Source organism: Saccopteryx bilineata, chromosome 1, assembly GCF_036850765.1.
Source record: "Saccopteryx bilineata isolate mSacBil1 chromosome 1, mSacBil1_pri_phased_curated, whole genome shotgun sequence".
Taxonomy (NCBI): domain Eukaryota; kingdom Metazoa; phylum Chordata; class Mammalia; order Chiroptera; family Emballonuridae; genus Saccopteryx; species Saccopteryx bilineata.
Window position 1 is genome coordinate 70,842,808 of NC_089490.1, and position 21,241 is coordinate 70,864,048.

General features: G+C 41.0%; 1 protein-coding gene and 1 pseudogene across 3 annotated transcripts in view; one reads left to right on the forward strand and one right to left on the reverse strand.

The window, feature by feature from the left end:
• KLHL32 (kelch like family member 32) overlaps nucleotides 1-21,241 on the forward strand; it is a 240,989-nt gene that overhangs the window by 182,015 nt on the left and 37,733 nt on the right. For all 3 annotated transcript variants that reach the window (XM_066254361.1, XM_066254357.1, XM_066254363.1), the window contains one exon: nucleotides 19,238-19,964. In XM_066254361.1, coding sequence (XP_066110458.1) covers nucleotides 19,238-19,964 — 727 coding nt within the window. The remainder of the gene's footprint in view (nucleotides 1-19,237; nucleotides 19,965-21,241) is intronic.
• Nucleotides 11,266-11,373, reverse strand: LOC136321550 (U5 spliceosomal RNA; annotated as a pseudogene).

A 21,241-nucleotide genomic window follows, 5' to 3' on the forward strand; every position in this document is an offset into this window, starting at 1 on the left:
ATAAATCAGGGTACATATATTCAAAGAAAACATTTCCAGGTTATCTTGTCATTTAGTTCTGTTGCATACCCATCACCCAAAGAGAGATCGTCCTCCATCCCCCTCTATCCAGTTTTCTTTGTACCCCTCCCCCTTCCCCTCTCCCTCCTCCCCTCCTCCCACCCCCCGTAACCACCCCACGCCTGTCCATGTCTCTTAGTCTCATTTTTATGTCCCACCAATGTATGGAATCCTGCAGTTCTTGCTTTTTTCTGATTCACTTATTTCACTCCGCATAATGTTATCAAGATTCCACCATTCTGCTGTAAGTGATCCAATGTCATCATTTCTTCTAGCTGAATAGTATACCATGGTGTATATGTGCCCCATCTTCTTTATCCAGTCTTCTATTTTTTTTTTACAGTGATTAAAAGCCTTTAAGCAAACTCTTGGCCAATACAGCAAGAATCCATAAAAGAGTAGTGTCCTTAACATGTTCACCAAGTCCAAGTTGGCCCCCTCACCATGCCAAATTCCTGAAAAATGCAACCCAACCACAGTTCAGTCTGTTAGGAGCTGTCACAGGGAGCAGGAGTCCAGGAAAGTTCCCTACAGGAAAAGTCCGCAAGGCACTGGAATTGTTGTCACCATTCTATACTTTGCAGCTCATGTCCAAGTCCCAATGACCGCTGCTTCTAACTGGTAATGATTCAGGTAGACTGGAAAAGCCATTTGCAGCATGCATGGATATGGAGCTTCTGTTCTCCTCTGCCTGGAGAGATGAAACCAGATTGCTTTTCCCTGGAGCTCTGCGACTGTGACATGGTAAAGAGAACCTTGGGATACACTAAGCTGGGTGGCAAAGGTAGATTCATAATAGAAGTTGACAAAAGGGGGTAAGAGAGCTCTAAATTAGGAGTAGGCCCCAGCCTGAAATATGAGTGGGGCATTGAGGTAGGAGGGATAAAGGAAACACTATATATTAAGCAAAGCAGCAGAAAATAGGACTATCAACACCCACAACAGAGATCTTTGAGGGAAGAATAAAAAACCTGACTATTCAGGCAAAACATAGTTAAGTGGCCCTTGTGCAAATGAGATCAGTTTACCTGCTTCTTGGAAGAAATACCCTAGGCTCGTCCACAGTGTCGTAGATGGGGCCGATGGCCCTGGGCACCTTCAGCCTTCAGTGGCAAACCCCAGCTTTCTGGGCAAGGTTAGGTCATAGGTGGCTGGAGCAGGGCTGGAAGAGACTGAACCCTCCCTTAGAGGAGCGAGGGGGAAACCTTCCTTCCAGTGTCCCTGTTTCCTCACAGCAGAGGCATGTAAGCCTGGCAGGCTTTAGCTCAATGACCTTCCTTTCCACTATTGAAGCAGGACCCAGATGGCATCCTATGAGACCCCTTTGGGACATTGGAGCCTTTAAGGGTGTATCCTAAAAGCTGGTAGTTCCCCTGATCTCTACTGGGCTTTTTCTGCCTCTAGGTATCTTAAAAGCCATGCTCAGAAGATCTCGCTGAGGGGTTTGAGGATCCCCATCTGCCTATATAAATCTTTTCCATATATCTGGAGCTATTTGGAAAAAGACAAAACAGTGTTATTAGCTGGATCTAATAAAGAAGGTAGTAGTTTGCAGGTAAAAAAGATTTAGAGTCTCCTGTTCATCAGCATTCAAAAGAAATGTAAAAAAAATTTTTTTAAGTAAAAAGCATGATATGGTAGACTCGTAGGAGTTCCAGGATATGACTACCCCCTTTTAACTTTTTTTGTAAATTGACCTTAAAATGTTTGCTGAGTACACTTTAATAATACCTTAACTTTAGAGATTGTAAGCATGACAAAATACAGTGAATGCTTTTGCTCCATATGCAGGAGCATTTTCAGTTTAGCCAGTTTAGGAAATGCAATAATAGAACAGTGCATACAGACAATGAGCTATAACATGCTTAGCAGCCTCTCCTGTTCTGACAGAGGTTACTATAGATCCGGAATATGTATCCACTGTAAGGTGGACATACGACTGTTTGCCAAATGAAGGTATATGAGTAACATCCATCTGCCAGAGTTGTCCTGGTAGGGGTCCTTGAGAGTTAACTCCAAATGAAGGGGCAGTATAGGACCCCTTGGACAGGATTTCCCAATCTGCCGTGCTGCTTCCCGAGAAAGTTGAAACTGTTTACACCGGACTGCAGTGTTCTGGTGATGAATAGTATGAGACTGACTTGCTCGGTCTGTCATGGTTGCTCCACATAATTTTCTTTTGGGTAGCTTGATCAACAAGGGTATTCCTAGGCCCTGGCCAGTTGGCTCAGTGGTAGAGCCTTGGCCTAGTGTGCAGGATTCCCAGGTTGGATTCCCAGTCAGAGCACACAGAAGAAGCGCCCATCTACTTCTCCACCCCTCCCCCTCTCCTTCCTCTCTGTCTCTCTCTTCCCCTCCCGCAGCCAAGGCTCCACCAGAGCAAAGCCACCCCGGGCACTAAGGATGGCCCCATGGCCTCTGTCTCAGGTGCTAGAATGGCTCTGGTTGCAACAGAGGAACACCCCAGATGGGCAGAGCATCCCCCCCCCCCGCCCCGTAGGCATTGCCAGCAGGATCCCGGTCAGGCGCATGCAGGAGACTGTCTGACTGCCTCCCCATTTCCATCTTCAGAAAAATACAAAAAATAAATAAATAAAAGAAAAAATACAACAACAACAAAAAAAAGGGCATTCCCTTGTGCTAAAGCTCCAGGGAGCATGGAGTGAGCTTGAGTATGTCCTATGAAACATGGAGCTCTATGTTGACATATAAGTCTTTGAAGAAGGAGGAACTGCTGAAATAGTTCATCAGCATTTGTCCCTAAGACAGCAGTCTTTATAGTGGAAACACCATAAGTAAATATTTGCTGTCTGTCTATAGATTAAGGGGGGAATATGGCAAATGCTGAAAAGCCATGATCTTTGTGCCCCTCTCCTCCCCCATTCCCTTCCCTCTCCTCCCCCCACCCTGTAACCCCAACACTGTTGTCCATGTCTCTGAGTCTCATCTTTATGTCCCACCTATGTATGGAATCATATAGTTCTTAGTTTTTTCTGATTTACTTCTTTCGCTCAGTATAATGTTATCAAGGCCCATCCATGTTGTTGTAAAAGATCCTATGTCATCATTTCTTATAGCTGAGTAGTATTCCATAGTATATATATACCAAAGCTTTTTAATCTACTCGTCCTCTGATGGACACTTGGGCTGTTTCCAGATCTTTGCTATTGTGAACAATGCTGCCATAAACATGGGGGTGCATTTCTTCTTTTCAAACAGTGCTATGGTGTTTTGGGGGTATATTCCTAACAGTGGTATAGCTGGGTCAAAAGGCAGATTAATTTTTAATTTCTTGAGAAATCTCCATACTGTTTTCCACAGTGGCTGCACCAGTTTGCATTCCCACCAGCAGTGCAGGAGGGTTCCCTTTTCTCCACATCCTCGCCAGCACTTATTCTGTGTTGTTTTATTGATGAGCGCCATTCTGACTGGTGCGAGGTGATATCTCATTGTGGTTTTAATTTGCATTTCTCTAATCATTAGTGATGTTGAACATTTTTTCATATGCCTATTGGCCATCTGTGTGTCCTCTTTGGAGAAGTGTCTATTCATTTCTTTTGCCCATTTTTGGATTGGATTGTTTGTCTTCCTGGTATTAAGTTTTACAAGTTCTTTATAAATTTGGTTATTAACCCCTTATCAGATGCAATGTCAAATATATTCTCCCATTGTGTAGTTTGTCTTTTTATTCTGTTCTTATTGTCTTTAGCTGTGCAGAAGCTTTTTAGTTTGATAAAGTCCCATTTGTTTATCCTGTCTTTTATTTCACTTGCCTGTGGAGACAAATCAGCAAATATATTGCTGCGAGAGATGTCAGAGAGCTTACTGCCTATGTTTTCTTCTAAGATGCTTATGGTTTCACGGCTTACATTTAAGTCTTTTATCCATTTTGAGTTTATTTTTGTGAGTGGTGTGAGTTGGTGGTCTAGTTTCATTTTCTTTTGCAGGTAGCTGTCCAATTTTCCCAACACCATTTGTTGAAGAGGCTGTCTTTACTCCATTGTATTTTCTTACCTTCTTTGTCAAATATCAGTTGTCCATAGAGCTGTGGGTTTATTTCTGGGTTCTCTGTTCTGTTCCATTGATCTATGTGCCTGTTCTTATGCCAGTACCATGCTGTTTTGAGTACAATGGCCTTATAATATAACTTGATATCTGGAAGTGTGATACCTCCCGCTTTATTCTTCCTTTTCAAGATTGCTGAGGCTATTCATGTTCTCTTTTGGTTCTGTATAAATTTTTGGAATATGTGTTCTATATCTTTGAAGTAAGTCATTGGTATTTTAATCGATATTGCATTGAATTTATAAATTGCTTTGGGTAATATAGACATTTTAATGATGCTTATTCTTCCTAACCATGAGCACGGTATATGCCTCCACTTATTCGTATCTTCCCTGATTTCTTTTATCAATGTTTTATAATTTTCCGAGTACAAGTCTTTAATCTCCTTGGTTAGATTTGTTCCTAGGTACTTTATTTTTTTGGTTGCAATGGTAAAGGGGATTGATTCCTTGATTTCTCTTTCTGACAGTTCATTATTAGTGTATAAAAATGCCTCTGATTTCTGAGTATTGATTTTATATCCTGCCACCTTGCCGAATTCAATTATCAGGTCTAGTAGTTTTTTGAGACTTTAGGGTTTTCTATATACAATATCATATCATCTGCAAATAATGATAGTTTTACTTCTTCTTTTCCAATTTGGATGCCTTTTATTTCTTTTTATTGTCTGATTGCTGTGGCTAGGACTTCCAGAACTATGTTGAATAAGAGTGGTGAAAGGGGGCACCCCTGCCTTGTTCCTGATCTTAAGGGGATTGCTTTTAATTTTTGCCCATTGAGTATGATGTTGGCTGTGGGTTTGTCATAGATGGCCTTTATCATGTTGAGGTATGTTCCCTGTATTCCCACTTTGCTGAGAGTTTTGATCATGAATGGGTGCTAGACTTTATCAAATGCTTTTTCTGCATCTATTGAAATTATCATGTGGTTTTTTCCTTTCTTTTGTTTATGTGATGAATCACATTGATTGATTTGCGAATATTGTACCAGCCTTGCCTCCCAAGAATAAATCCCACTTGATCATGGTGTATGATTTTTTTCATATATTGCTGGATCCCTTTTGCTAATATTTTGTTGAGGATTTTTGCATCTAAGTTCATCAGGGATATTGGCCTATAATTTTCTTTTTTTGTGTTTCTTTGTCTGGTTTTGGAATCAGAATTATGCTCGCCTCATAAAAGGAGTTTGGAAGTCTTCCTTCTTCCTGAATTTTTTGAAATAGCTTGAGAAGGATAGGAGTTAGTTCTTCTTTGAATATTTGGTAGAATTCACTTGTGAAGCCATCAGGCCCAGGACTTTTCTTTTTTGGGAGTTTTTTGATAGCGGTTTCAATCTCATTTGTTGTAATTGGTCTGTTTAGGTTTTCTGATTCTTCCAGATTGATTTTTGGAAGATTATATGATTCAAGGAATTTGTCCATTTCATCTAGGTTGTCTAGTTTTTTGGCGTACAGTTCTTCATAGTATTTTCTTACAATATTTTGTATTTCTGTTGTGTCAGTTGTTATTTCTCCACTCTTGTTTCTAATTTTATTTATTTGAGTCCTCTCTCTTTTTTTCTTGGTGAGTCTCGTTAAAGGTTCATCGATCTTGTTTACCTTTTCAAAGAATCAGCTCCTGGTTTCATTGATCCTCTGTATTGTTTCTTTAGCCTCTGTCATTTATTTCTACTCTGATCTTTATTATTTCCTTCCTTCTACTAGCTCTGGGCTTTACTTGCTGTTCTTTTTCTAGTTCTTTTAGATGCAGGGTTAAGTTGTTTATTTGAGCTTTTTCTAGTTTCTTGAGGTATGCCTGTAATGCTATAAACTTCCCTCTCAGGACTGCTTTTGCTGTGTCCCATAAATTTTGAGTTGATGTATGCTCATTATCGTTTGTTTCTAGGAATTTTTAAATTTCTTCTTTGATCTCAATGTTAACCCATTCGTTATTTAATAACATGCTATTTAGTTTCCAAGTGTTTGAATGTTTTTCAATTTCTCTATTGTGGTTGATTTCTAGTTTAATGCCATTGTGATCAGAGAAAATGCTCGATATGATTTCAATCTTCTTAAATTTGTTGAGACTGCTTTTGTGCCCTAACATGTGGTCTATTCTAGAGAATGTACCATGAGTGCTTGAAAAGAATGTATATTCTGCTATTTTAGGGTGAAAGGTTCTGAAGATATCTATTAAATCGAGTTGATCTAATATGTCCTTTAAGTCTGCTGTTTCTTTGTTAATTTTCTTTCTTGAGGATCTATCTAATGATGTTAATGGGGTATTGAAATCCCCTACTATTATAGTATTGCTGTTGATCTCGCCCTTTAAGTCCATCAAAATCTGCTTTATATATTTAGGTGCTCCTATATTAGGTGCGTAGATATTTATAGTGGTTATATCTTCCTTTTGGATTGCTCCCTTTATCATTATGTAGTGACCTTCTTTATCTCTAACTATAGTCTTTGTTTTAAAGTCCATTTTGTCTGATATAAGCATTGCTACCCCTGCTTTTTTTTCATTTCCATTTGCGTGAAATATTTTTTTCCATCCTTTTATCTTCAATCTGTGTGCATCTTTTCATTTAAGGTGTGTCTCTTGTAGACAGCATATGTATGGGTCCTGTTTTCTTACCATGCAGCTACCCTATGTCTCTTGATCGGATCATTTAATCCATTAACATTTAAGGTTATTACTGATATGTAATTGTTTATTGCCTTTTTTTTCTTTAAAACTGTATTCCTCTTTTGCTATATTCTTTTTTTCCTTTGATCTGTTTACAACAGGTCCCTTAGCATTTCTTGCAGCCTTGGTTTGGTTGCAGTGAATTCCTTGAGGGTTATTTTGTCTGTAAAGCTTTTTATTTCTCCTTCAATTTTAAATGATAGCCTTGCTGGATAAAGTAGTCTTGGTTGTAGGTTCTTGTTCTGCATTACTTTGAATATTTCTTGCCATTCCCTTCTGGCCTCAAGTGTTTCTGTTGAGAAGTCAGAAGTCATCCTTATGGGGGCTCCTTTGTAGGTAATAGTCTTTTTTTCTCTAGCAGCTTTTAATATTTTCTCTTTATCATTTTGCTTTGGTATTTTAATTATGATGTATCTTGGTGTTGGTTTCTTTGGGTTTCTCCTTAATGGAGTTCTCTGTGCTTCCTGAACATGTGAAGTGTTTTCCTGCCTTAATTGGGGGAAGTTTTCCACTATAATATGTTTGTACAAAGTCTCTATCCCTTGTTCTTTCTCTTCTTCTTTAGGAACCCCTATGATGTGGATGTTATTTCTCTTCATGTTGACACAGAGCTCTCTTAGAGTTTCCTCAGACTTTTTGAGTCTCTTTTCTTTTTTCTGCTCTGCTTCCGTGCCTTTATTTATTGTGTCCTCTAACTCACTGATTCGATTCTCTGCTTCATCCATCCTGCTTTTAATTCCTTCCATTGTATTCTTTATTTCAGATATTGTATTTGTCATTTCTGACTGATTCTTTTTTATTATTTCAATGTCCTTTTTTATATTTGTTATCTCTTTATTTAGGTTTTTGTAATGGCCATCTATGGTTGTTCTAATATCTTTGAGCATCTTAACAATCGTTATTTTAAACTCTGCATCTGGTAATTTGGTTCTATCTGATTCACTTAGTTCTTTTTCTGGGGATTTCTCTTGGTTTATTTGTGTTGTATTTCTCTGCCTCCGCATTTTCTCTTCACGGGAGTGGCTGTGATCACGTGCTCGGGTGCACAAGCGTTGGTGGCCTTGGCCTTTTCCCCGCCCCCATGTGTGACGTTATGCTCGGTCCTGAGGGCACTGGCGAGCACCTTTGCTCAGCTGCGGGTCTCCGCCTGTTTCCAGGCTTTTGCCCTGCCCTTGCAGGAGGAGCCTGTTTGAGAGACGGCTGCTAGCCTTGACTCTACCACCGGGCAGGACTGCGTGCCCAAGCTCAGCTCAGTAGCGGAACTCCGCCTTTTCTGGGCTTTTGGCTCCACCCCCGCGGGAGGAGCCAGCTACCACGTCAGACCACAAGCCTGGGTTGCATGGGCGGGGCAAGGCTGTGCTCCTCTGCCCTTGCCCCAGGGCTTGTCTCCACCCTTTCCAGGGTTCCCGCCCCCCCCCCCCCCCCGCAAGCTGGATTACAGGCTGCCGGCAGCTGATCTTGACCGCTTTTGCACGCCCCCTTCTCCCCAGCCGGGCAAGATTGAGCTCACACCTGAGCCCAATGGTGGCCAGCTGGCTTCTGCCCTTGCCAGCAGAACCACGCTTTTGTCTCCCGCTGCCACGGGCCCTCCGGGGTGCCCTCAGCCACGTGAGTGGGGGCGTTGCAGCTCAGACCCTAAGACTCACTACTGTAGACCCGAAAGCTCCCTCCTTCTATGTGACTCTGCTCTGAATGCCGTGGGGGAGCTTGTTTGGCTGCTCTCCTGCTTCCCTTTGCTGGTATTGCTGTTTCTGGGGGAATATTCACTTCAGCTTTGGGGAGTGACTCGTCCCAGGGGTTAGGGTGGCTATCTCCCAAAATGTTTCTCCCTGTGCCTCCTAGATTACACTCTCTTCCTGTTACTCTGGTCCTCTCCTCTCTCCCTGTCCCTAGGAGCCCCAGGTGAGTGGTTGTGAGAGAGATGTTCTGCGCGGTCCCTTTAAGAAGGATCCTGGGTCTGAGAAATCAGACTCTTTCTCACAAACAATATCCTGACTTGTTTCCAGCTAAATACTGTCCTTACGCCTCTTCTGGGCTCTGGGGCTGCAGGCTGGGGCTTTGTTCCTGGGGCTCAGGACCCTTTCCCCTCTGCTAAACTCACTTCCCGCCACGAGAGTCTTTCCCTGATGCCATTCGCTCCAGGGAGCTGGGCAGCCCTCTCCGCGTTTCCGCTTTTCCTACCAGTCTCGGTGTGGCTTCTTCAGTGTTCCTTGATTGAGGTGTCCTCTTAGTTTCCTGCCTCATTTTCACTGGGTTATATTCACATCCCTGGGCACGTAGCAATTAGTGGTAGAAAAAAGCATCAAGATTTCCCTGGCCATTTCAGCGGACTCCACTCTGATAATGCCTCCTCACTGTACATGGAGTAGGTGGGAACTAATGCAAAATATGTGACCCAAATGGGGTCAGTTTAGTACTTATTGCCAATGGGATACAACAGGGTTTTCTTCTATTGACCAAGTTGATTTACTTTCATTTTCCAGTGTTGTTCTAACATAAGCTTAATATCTCACTGACCACGTGTTAAGTCCCTTTTACATCCAGAAGGCCATTGTTTATAAATATGGCAGACACTAACATTTTGCTTAGAAGTCTCATGTCTTTAGTCCAGCTTACTCTGACGCCATCAATGGTTAGATGGATGAGTATTATCTTTTGGCTCAGAAACTATTGTCAGACCATTGGGGGGCAAGTATAGGAAGTTATTTCTAATTGTTCCTGTATTCTGCCCAAGTATGAGGAGAACAATAATGAGTTTCATTTTCCCTGCAGCATCATTGGTGTAGGTGATGGTAGTTGTCTGTATTGTCCTGAGGGATAATCTTCCTATTGAAAAAGCTTCGCATTATACTAATTAAAGGATTATTTTAAATAAAGACAATCCTGAGATTAAAATTTATGTGACTAGTTTAAAAAATATTTGCATTTTTATATAAAAAAATCTCATTCTGGGATTCTAAACAAATAATATCTTGAAGCAATTGCCATACAATTTTTTTTTAATTTATTTTTTGCACAAGAGAGACAGAGAGACAGACAGGGACAAAAAAAGAAAGGAGAGGAGAGAGCTGAAAAGCATCAACTTGTAGTTGCTGCACTTCAGTTGATTGATTGCTTTTTTATATGTGCTTTAACCAGGGGCTCCAGCCGAGCCAGTGACCCCTTGCTCAAACCAGTGCTTGAGCTCAAGCCAGTGACCTTGGTCTCAAGCCAGCAAACTTGGGCTTCAAGTTAGTGACCTTTGGGCTCAAGCTAGCAACCGTGGGGTCATGTCTATGATCCCACATTCAAGCCCGTGATCCTGTGCTCAACCTAGTGAGTCCACTCTCAAGCTGGTGGCCTCAGGGTTTCAAACCTGGGACCTTAGTGTTCCAAGCCAATGCTTTATCCACTGTATCACCTCCTGGTCAGGCAGTTGCCATATAAATTTAAAATGTGTTTGTTGGCTGGGATTATGCTATTTTTGTAAGAAATATACTAAGTGGGGTAATATAATCTGAACAGAGTTGTTCCCAGGGAGAGAGACTAGGATGTAACATAGTGGATTTTAGGCATGTGGTCCTGTGTGCACATGCACTTTTATTTCTGGTGAGTACAGAATTATAGACCAAAAATACTTTGTTTTCTGATAAGAGATTTTCAGAAACTGTGCTGTGGAAATCTGCAGCTTGGATACTGGACACATTGATTAGTTTTGATTGCCTCACCTATTTATAGGAATTTTGGAGGATTGGATAAAAGAGACTCTCTCATCAACTCCTTTTACAGATGAGAAGCTAAGTGACAGGTCCAGTGTCAGCCATGGACTCACACTGCTCTTTGTATTGGCTTTTCAGACATCAGCTTAAATTGGTAGTCAATTCTCACAGGTAGACAGGACAGAACAGCGTACTCACTTCATCTCTTTTCTTATCTTTATTTTCTCTTCATCTTGATTTACAATCTACCTTTTAAAAATCCTCTCTTGTAAGAATGAACCCAAGGCAAACCTAGGTCACTTTTGATTTGTCCTCCTAAATACCGGGAACTGAAATGAGGCAGGCCTCAGGGTCATTGTCACTGTGACTCCTCCAGTCCTGTAAGTTTGTCTCCATCGATGGGAAAGGACACCCTTGGTCTCAAGGCTCTTGCCTTTGTTGCTTGGCAGTATGCATTTTAAAAATATGTATAAAGATGATTATCAGGCACAAGTTTTTGTTCTTTAAATTTTTTATTTAAAAATAATTTCAAACTTTAAAAAGTTGCAATAATAAAAATAGTATAGGACACCCATATATATGATTTGCCAAGTTTTTAAACAAATTACCTCATTTGCTTTATCATATGTCCTCTGTATCAACCTATATATTTATATATAGATAGATATAATATAGATATAGATATAGATAGTAGGAGAATAGATATATATAGAGAGAGAGAAAGGGAGGGAATTTTTCCAAGCCATTTGAGAGTGTTATGCATCATGTTTTTTTTTTTAATCTCTCATAAAAAAAAAGACAAAAACAAAACTTCATAACTGTCTCTCTTCATGGAAATCTGTAGTAAAAGGTGAAAGATTTAAACAATCTGAAGAGAAACTGGAGTACTATCAGGCACGCATTGTAGTCTAAAGATAAAAATAAGAACGTTTGTCAGTCTCCTAAATTTTAAAGTTTTAAATGAACAGTGAAAGAACATATGTTATTATCACATCTGCTAAGCTGAAAGTTCTTCTAAAGTCTGGCAGTTGTTTTTCTGACAGAATATGAACCTAGGGCCTCATCAGATGTGATGCTATTGAAATACATTTCTTAGAGGAAACAATAGCCTCAGTGTCATATATAAGTCTGTAGTCAGCTATAATGCTTAATGTGCAGCCTCCCTTGGAAAATCTGTTTTACAAGCAAAATGTTGACATAATTTTAATTATAGCACTCAAGTGAGCACTGTTATAATTTTTAATATTCCTCCACAGGAACATTTTCCTTGTTTCAGGAGAGGAAAATGCTCCGGTTCTGAGTCCCTAGTTTCTGGTACTTTTAGATTTTATAGAAATGTTGTCTTTTTTTTTTAGCATGTTGGCTTTTTAAACAGAAAATTTCCATTTTGTACAAAGAAGAGAACATGACTATAAAATGTGATTTAATAGGTCACTGCTTGGACCTTACCTGACTTACCTTAAAAAAGGTGAGATTCTGTGTTGTTTAACATGGCAATTCTCAGCACCTGCTCACACTGGCTTGGGGGAAACTTTCCACATTCATCATCTAAAGAAACTGTGTGTAATAGTAAAATGGTATATTGCTAAAGTTTTATGTTTATATTTATTTAAAGCATTATAAAATAATATAAAAATACTGTACTGTAATGTAACATACAGTCAATGCAGCTGCCCTTGGAGAACATATAGTAAAAGATGGAGAGTGTCTTGATACTGTTTAGAAACAGAGGCTGCCTCTGTACTGTCACTCATTCTATCCGAACGTGCCTCTGTGGTCTGGCGCTCCTAATTGCCTGAGAGCTCCTGAACAAGCCCAGCTCTGGGGGGCGGCGGGGCGGGGTGGGGGGTGTTCAGGAATGCCAGCACCTTGGATTGCCACTCTGCCCTTCCTTTATCCCTTTCTGAATTTGAGGCATTGTGGAATTTATGCCACCCTTTGGGCACTGAGGGGAGGCTTGTGCCGTGGCTGGTCTCACTGGCATGACAGGACCAGCAAGGATAGAGACACTTGTGCCTTCACAGTGTGAGCTCAGTGTGCCCTACAGCAAAGCCGTCTCCTCTGCAACCAATTTTTAAGTAGGAGAATAATTATAGCTGCCCTTGGCCAAGGAGCAGAAAAGACTGTGGGCAGAAATGCCAGTCTTTGCTTACTCAGCTCTGGCTGATGAGTTCTCTGAAATAGTTGTTGCTTTCAGACACTGCTGTAAGGGATTTATCTTTTGTTAGTGTTGATTAAAAAGATGTGATCACTCACCTGCTGCTGGCTTGAGCCCGGGGTCTTGAGCAAGGGGTCAGTGGCTCGGCTGGAGCCCCTTCGCCCAGTCAAGACACATATGAGAAAGCAATCAATGGACCACAACTATGAGTGCTTCTCATCTCTCTCCCTTCCTGTTTGTCTCTCTCTCTCTCTCTTTCTCTAGCTAAAAATAAAGAATATTCAAAGGCTACCGTTTCCCTTACATATTTGTTCCTTAATTGGCACCATTAAATACCTGCTTTTTATGAAAAAGCAATCATAAATGAGACTCATTAAAAAATATTGTTGTCCCTGGCCGGTTGGCTCAGCGGTAGAGCATCAGCCCAGTGTGTGGAAGTCCTGGGTTTGATTCCCGGCCAGGGCACACAGAAGTGCCCATCTGGTTCTCCATGATTCCCCCTCTCCTTTGTCTCCATCTCTCTCTTCCCCTGCCTCAGCCAAGGCTCCATTGGAGCAAAGTTGGCCTGGGCGCTGAGGATGGCTCCACGGCCTCTGGCTCAGGCTCTACAATGGCTCTGATTGCAGCAGAGCAATGCTCCAGAGGCACTGAGCATCGCCCCCTAGTGGGCATGCCTGGTAGATCCCGGTCGGGCGCATGTGGAAGTCTGTCTGCCTGCCTCCCCGTACTTCTCACTTCTGAAAAATACAGAAAAAAAAATATATATATATATATATTGTTTACCTATTTCAAAGCAAAGCGTTCTTCCTTAAAAAAACAAACACTTTATTTTTCTAATTCAGAGAATAAGAAATTTATCTTTGGATTTGAATGCATTTTCCTGTATTCTACCATAAAGTAATTATTGATGGAAAAATAATAATGATGCTACATAATAGAAGAACACAGTATATAATTGAAAAACTGGGGTTCTAGTTCCAGCCTGTCCGCTCATTAGCTGCGTGACTTGGGCTAAGTCAGGTAACTTATCTGTGGATTGGATTCCCACTTGTGAAATTGAGATGCTTGAGCCAAACCGAATGTTCTCTAAAGTTCCTTCTTGCCCTGTATTTTATTTTTTATTTGAGAGCTTAAAAGAGTATGATGTTCATTGGTTTGCCAAGAATCACAAGTCGATGTGGCCAGCAGCAGTTATCTGAGGGAGTGAAACAAGAGCCTATAGAGTCCTTCATACTGCAGGTCACCATGTGGAGTTCTGAAAGCTTCTATGGGCTTAATATAGGGAAACTATAGAGATGGGATAATAAAATAGGAAACGGAAGCCTGTAATAGATAGATACATAAAAATATACAAGAATTGATATTGAGCCTGACATGTGACGCGGTAGATAAGGCATCAGTTTGGAATGCTGTGGCCACCAGTTCGAAACCCTGGGCTTGCCTGGTCAAGGCACATATGGAAGTTGATGCTTCCTGCTCCTCCCCCCTTCTCTCTCTCTCTTTCTCTCCCCACATCCCTGCCTCTCTAACATGAATAAATAAAGTTTAAGAATTGATATTGTTTATTCAAGAGAAATAGCCTAAGAATAGTTGTAAGGAATTTTCCATTTATGCAACAAATATTTATAGCTTACTATGTCCCTGCCACTGTTCTTACCACGGATCTGAGGATGAGATGATGTGACTTAGTAATAAGCTGTAGCTAATGCTTCTTTTAGGAAGTAACAGTTTACCAGTAGCGTAAGATGAACTAGACTGGGTCCAGCAGGGTGCTTGGGAGATGTCCTGTAGTCTGTAGAGATGACGCTGCCTGTTGCAGAGAAAATGAACTACTTGGAGTAGCAAACCTGTCATTTGGTTTCTGTCCCTCACACAAGGTACCCATTGTTGTGGCGACAATGAACTACTCAGAGACTTGATGAAATGCCCCAAGGGGCTAAGGGGGTGGGCAACAGCCCTGATCAGCAGACTGAAACTGAAGCCCTGTCCCCAGCCTTACTTAGATATTTATTAGCCAGTACAAACTCAAGGAAGCAGACAGCAGAAGTTTTCAGGGGGTGAAGTAAAAGACAAGGAACATGCTGACTCCTAATCTCTATTCTGAGAGCCTAAACATTTGTTGCTGAATGTTATCCTGTTATTTTGCTGGTTCCAGTACGGGGTCAGAGAGGCTCCTGGACTCTCGTCCGTCAGCTCAGGGGTTTTGCCCTAGGGTGCCTCGCTGCCTCTAATTGTCATCCTAACTCTGCATATTTTCATAGCGTATTCCCACAGCTGCCCTGTGTTTCAGAGGGCTTAGGAAATATCCTGCCTAATGGTCATGTGTTCTAAGTACTGTTTGTTGTGCCCTCTCAGACTGAATCCTTGATTTCTTTTCCACTCTTGCTGACTTTGTCACCAAAGAGTGGGAGAGAAGACTGCCACTGTATGCTCCACTTCCCACCCAGTCAATATATGCTAGAGCTTAGGACAGTGCTTCTCAAACTTTTTGAAGTTGGGGCACATTTAAAATCCTACAAATAATTGTAGGTGCACTATATACAAATTTCTGAGAAATATATTATAATGATTAAGTCAAATATTAAAGAAAAAATATAAAGCCCAAGCCTGCTTTTATGGTAATTAAACTAAATAAATACAACAAAATTAAATTTATTCTGACATTATAGTTTTTGAGTTATGCTTTTTAGAATTCATAAAAAAGAGGTTAAAAAATTTTAAAAAGACAAAAAAAGCTATCTTTTTATATATATAGATACATTCTTAGTAAGATTTAGTAAATTTGTCAGGTCCTGGCACAAATGTGTTAAGATTTTTCATTCTTGTGTTTATGAGAAACATGAGTCTGATGTGTGTCCTAGTGATTTCTTCAATGTTTGGGCATATATTTGAAAGACAAACTCTCATTTCCTCATCAATCCATTGAAGAACTCCTCTCTTTTTACTCTTGTGTTGAGAGTAGAAAATTCTAATTTACATAAATAGGATGTTGAAAATTGTAGTAAAATGTTCAAAGCTTTTTTAGATATTACCACATATTCTTCTTTTACAGAAATCCAAAGGGCTTCAAGAGACAATTCCTTATGTTTAATCATCAATCCAAAACCTGCACCATACATATCATCTTAACTTTACACCAAACAAAGGATAGAAGAAACTTGCCTCTAGTATTTCTAGGAAACATGGAGGGTAGTGTAAACAATCCAGCACCACAGCTTAACAGCCTTTTGCAACCTAATCAGGCAAGTGAGGTGGGGGGGTTGGGCAGACTGTCAGTTTATAGCCAATTTCCCACACCTTTGTCCCCCAAAAATCTAAACTCCAAAAACCCTGTTGGTTTTTTGGTCTCCAACAGGCACATATTTCTCTGGAATACCATAGGGCACACCTGGAAATCTTCTAGGGCGCACCAGTGCGCCCTGGTGCACACTTTGGGAACCACTACTTTATGCTATCAGAATCAGCTGTTAATTTATAGACCTTATAGAATCAGTGTCTCAAAATACGCTGTGTTGAACACAGTCAGATCTTGCCCATATCTTACTCTATGGGAAAGATACTGTTTTACCTGTAATGTTAAGCTACGATTATCCTATATCTTTGCTAAAGCATCCTACTTAGACGTTTGATTTAAACCTTCTTAAATTTGAAATGATATACTTAATTTGCTCTTAAAAAGCAGCAATTTGCTGTTTCATGAATGGGAAGGAAACTGTCTAAAACTTTCCTATCGCAGTGTGGTCTGTGGACCAGCACGATACACGCCACCTGGGAGACTGTTAGAAATGCAGACTCCTGGGCCTCCCCTGCCTATTGAATCAGAATCTGCATTTTGACCAGAAACCCTGGGTAATTTGTGTTCATTTTCCATTTGAGAAGCACTGGATTTAAATTTATAAACAATACTATGTCTAGGTGAGAGATATTTGAAGTTGGTGGCAGAATAGTTCGTTGTAAATTATATTTACCTTTTGATCTGTAAAAAAGATAAACCCAAGTTTGAATGACTTGTGTAGTCTGAAAATATTATGAATGATAAAGTGTGAAAATTATATGAAATCTGTGAGAAGATAGAAATATTGGCAAGAGACAAGATAAAAATTATCCCAGGAAATGCAAACTCAATGTATGTACACACAGTGTTCTGTAATAGGTAGTACTTAGGGAATTTGCACATAAAAAGCAGCATCTTACTACATGTGTACATGTGACGTAGGGGTGACAGTAGACGGCAAAGCCAGAATTTAATCAGTGATAGATCACAGTGGTCACTTTCCCGCTGCCAACTGGACTTGTTCGAGATTTTTCTTCAAGGCAGAAAGCCTACTGTGGCTGGTGTGCTTCTCGCACAGTAAGTGACACTGTTTGCTAGACAGATAAAGATAAACTGGAGAGCGTTAAGGGCTGGGCTGGGAGATTGATTGCGGTATATAGGGAGAACTGATTTATGAGGAAAGAGAAATATAATTAGATGGGCAGCTCTCTGCTATAAAAAGAGCCTATGGAGACATGGATATTTATCTCTAGTGCGGTTTCCTGTGATATTCATATGAAAGACACAGAAACATTAGGAGGTGAGAAATTTGTAACAAGGCAAAGCCATATCTGCTGGAATTAGTCTGTGAAATTAGGAGCAATATTAAAGACGCTGTTTTAGACCATTTTACCTGGTGCATGGGAAATTACCTTGAGTGGGATGACTTTATCCCTGACGACTTTTGAAAACTGTGTGGGCCAAGAATGAGAAATCACTTATTAAGTTGTGGCAGTATCTTCCCAGGGAAATAATTGGAACCCCAACCCTTGAAACTTCTAAAATTATGGTAGAGAAACACCAGGATGTTGCCTGTGGGAGCTCTGCATTTCTGGAAGGGATCTGGTGATGGATGAGTGATGTTTTTCTCCTGCCGTCTCTTTGACTATTGCTGATTTTACCATACACAGATATTTTTATGAGGTTTCTATCTTATTTAAATTAAAAACACCAGTTTCTAGGCAAACAGCTAGAGAGCGTCACACCTCTGCCCTCCATCATGTGTCCCTCCTTGGCTTTGTGGGCTACCTGCACCCAGCGACATTCTTTTGTCACTTCTTCAAACTATGTTACTCATGAAAGAGGCAATTCAGGGCACACTGGAAGTGAATTCACTTCCTACATTCTCTTTGTTCAGAAAGCTAAAAAGATAAGCCCAGAATATGTGTTGCCTTTTGGAGCTGTTTGTCAAATGAATACAGAAACTCTGAAAGTCTGAAATCATCTAGTGCTTCAGAGAGTTTAGTGAGCCTTTTCACCAGGACAGACGGCAAGTACAACCAAATAAAATTATTCGGTATTCTACTTCATTACCTTTTCATGCTGTTCCTTCAGATCCACATTAATAATTTGTCTCGGACATCAAGTTTACTATACGCGCTGCTAACAAAAGTTCTTATGAAATATGTTGACCAGAGATAATTAGTTATGATTTCTTATGCTAGTGTGTGGGCGAGTTTGCCAAACTTAAATATTAAGTCACATTAATTAAATTACTTCAGGTGCTCCATAACATGAATTTGTATTTTGCTGATGATCTTTTCTAAACTGTTGTTCAGTTTTATTATTTGTGACTTAATGCATCTACTTTAGTTGAAGAAATTCTAGTTGTCTGTAGCCAAAAGTTCTTACTCTTTTCCTTCCCAAAAGAAATCTAGACCTAAACACAAAGCTTAGGCTTACATTCTGTTATTTTGTTCATAATACAAAGATAATCTCTATATCCTGTTTCTGTGAAAAGGGCTCTAAGAAATTGCCAGGATCTTCCGTGGGTAAATAACAACTGTCTTGAAGATGAAAATTAATTGAGAAAGAAATTAAATTGATAGATTGCAATCTTTCTTTTTCTTCTCCTGCTTCCTGACTGATATACTCACCGAAGGGGCAGGGGGAAAACGTCCTTTTCCTTTCTAAATCATTCTGCTAGTGTCATATTGATTTTCTCTCAAGTGCACCCTGTGGTCTCAGATGATTACATATTTTCTTACATTGCTTGTATTGATACAGCACCTTGACTCATGGGTTGACATATATTGCTGGGGCTGTGATGACACTGCTCACTGTTGACATTTCCTGGGGGTGGGGTGCGCCAGGCCTCTTATGCATGAAACATAAGGGAACACGCTATTCACAACAGTATTTTTGTTCTTTGAAAAGTGATTATTCACTCCAAGTGATACTGCTGTTGCTTAACATTGTTTCTAATGCCTACAACAATGTCTTGAGTTATTTTTTCTTTCTTTCTTTCTTTCTTTCTTTCTTTCTTTCTTTCTTTCTTTCTTTCTTTCTTTCTTTCTTTCTCTTTCTTTCTTTCTTTCTTTCTTTCTTTCTTTCTTTCTTTCTTTCTTTCTTTCTTTCTTTCTTTCTTTCTTTCTTTCTTTCTTTCTTTCTTTCTTTTGAAGGGGAAAAACCTTTACAGGTATCAAAATATGATTTGTGAAAAGAAGATGTGTTATGTGTTATTGGGTATTAGAAAGCCTGCACAGGGACCTGCCTGTGTGCGTTGCTCGGGCTCTCTCTCACCTTTGCACTGCTCTGTCGTCTCGCCCCTCTGTTTCAGCTCGCCGTGAGGTGGCTGGAACACAACTGCCATTACCAGTACATGGACGGGCTCCTGCAGTGCATCCGCTTCGGCCTGATGGACGTGGATACTCTCCATACAGTGGCCCTGTCCCACCCCCTCGTCCAGGCGAGTGAGACGGCGACAGCTCTTGTCAATGAGGCCCTGGAGTATCACCAGAGCATCTACGCACAGCCTGTGTGGCAGACTCACAGGACCAAGCCACGGTTCCAGTCAGATACTCTGTACATCATCGGTGGGAAAAAGCGTGAGGTCTGTAAAGTCAAGGAACTTCGGTACTTCAATCCTGTTGATCAGGAAAATGCGCTCATAGCTGCCATTGCCAACTGGAGTGAGCTGGCCCCCATGCCCGTGGGAAGGAGCCACCACTGTGTGGCAGTCATGGGGGACTTCCTGTTTGTGGCCGGAGGGGAAGTGGAGCATGCCAGTGGCCGTACTTGTGCTGTGAGGACTGCCTGTCGCTATGACCCCCGCAGTAACTCCTGGGCAGAGATAGCACCCATGAAGAACTGCCGGGAGCATTTTGTGCTGGGTGCCATGGATGAATACCTCTATGCGGTCGGGGGCAGGAATGAACTGCGCCAGGTTCTGCCTACGGTTGAGCGCTATTGCCCCAAGAAGAACAAATGGACTTTTGTGCAGTCCTTTGACCGATCCCTTTCATGTCACGCTGGCTATGTGGCGGATGGCCTTCTTTGGATATCAGGTACAACATGCCTCATGCGTTGGATGTATCAAAAAACACTTTCATTGTGGGCCAAATTGAAAAGTCAAGCTTCGGTAGTGTAGCCATGTGTAACTGAATTAATGAGCCAAGGCTGCTGTTTTAGCTAATCAACATTCATTTATTGAGCACCTACCCTATTTAGAGCAATGTAATGGGGAATAATTGACCTTTCTGTGAATTTCTGAGTGATTAGTGGAGTAAAAATTCAAGATGGAAATTAGTGGCCTATCACACCTCTTTTTTGACCAAACCTTCTGTTGTTTAGATTGTCAGTTTTTGATATTCATAGCTTGTATCGCACACCAATGGTTAGGTTTTTTTGTTTGTTTGTTTTGTGACAGGGACAGAGAGAGATAGAGACAGGGACAGATAGGGACAAGCAGACAGGAAGTGAGAGAGATGAGAAGCATCAGTTCTTTGTTGCGGCACCTTAGTTGTTCATTGATTGCTTTCTCACGTGTGCCTTGACCGGGGGCTACAGCAGACCGAGTAACCCCTTGCTTAATTAAGCCGGAGACCTTGGGCTCAAGCTGGTGAGCTTTGCTCAAACCAGATGAGCCTGTGTTCAAGCTGGCGACCTTGGGGTTCTGAACCTGGGTCCTTCCGTGTCCCAGTCCGACACTCTATCCACTGCGCCACCACCTGGTCAGGTCACACACCGATGGCTTATCCAGGTCCTCTGCTTTACCTTTACTTGGGCTGCCTGACTAGGTAGGAGTCGTTCATCAGTGACAGGGCAGGTGAAACAAAAGCCCAGTAAACCTGTTTTGACGGGTGCAGCAATGGGTTTATAACCACGTAAGAGGATTGCTGTGCACCAAGAGAAAGGATTGAAACTATTGTCTAAAATAATGTTTTATATTATCTGTGTAGTGTGACTCATGCCAGCCTTTCCTCTATTCCTATTTAGTCTTCCATTCTTCCTGATCATTTTGGGAGGGCATTTTTATTTTACTTTCCATCTTTCTTCATTTTTTTAAAGCCTTTGAGTATGGAAAGAATAGAAAGACTAGTACAATGAACCCCATGTGCAGTTACTCACTCGCTGCAGTCCTGTTTCAGCCACACCCACATCCCTCGGAATCCTCGTGGCTGCCTTTCCGCTAGTCCGGAAGGAGTCTGGGAGGCATATATGTATATATATATTAACATCACATTACCAACCTGTGTTTTCCAGGTTTGTAACTCAGTCTCACTTTGTAACTCAGTTAGAACTTGTTGAATTTTCATGTCAAGGACAAAAAGGAAAATCAAAT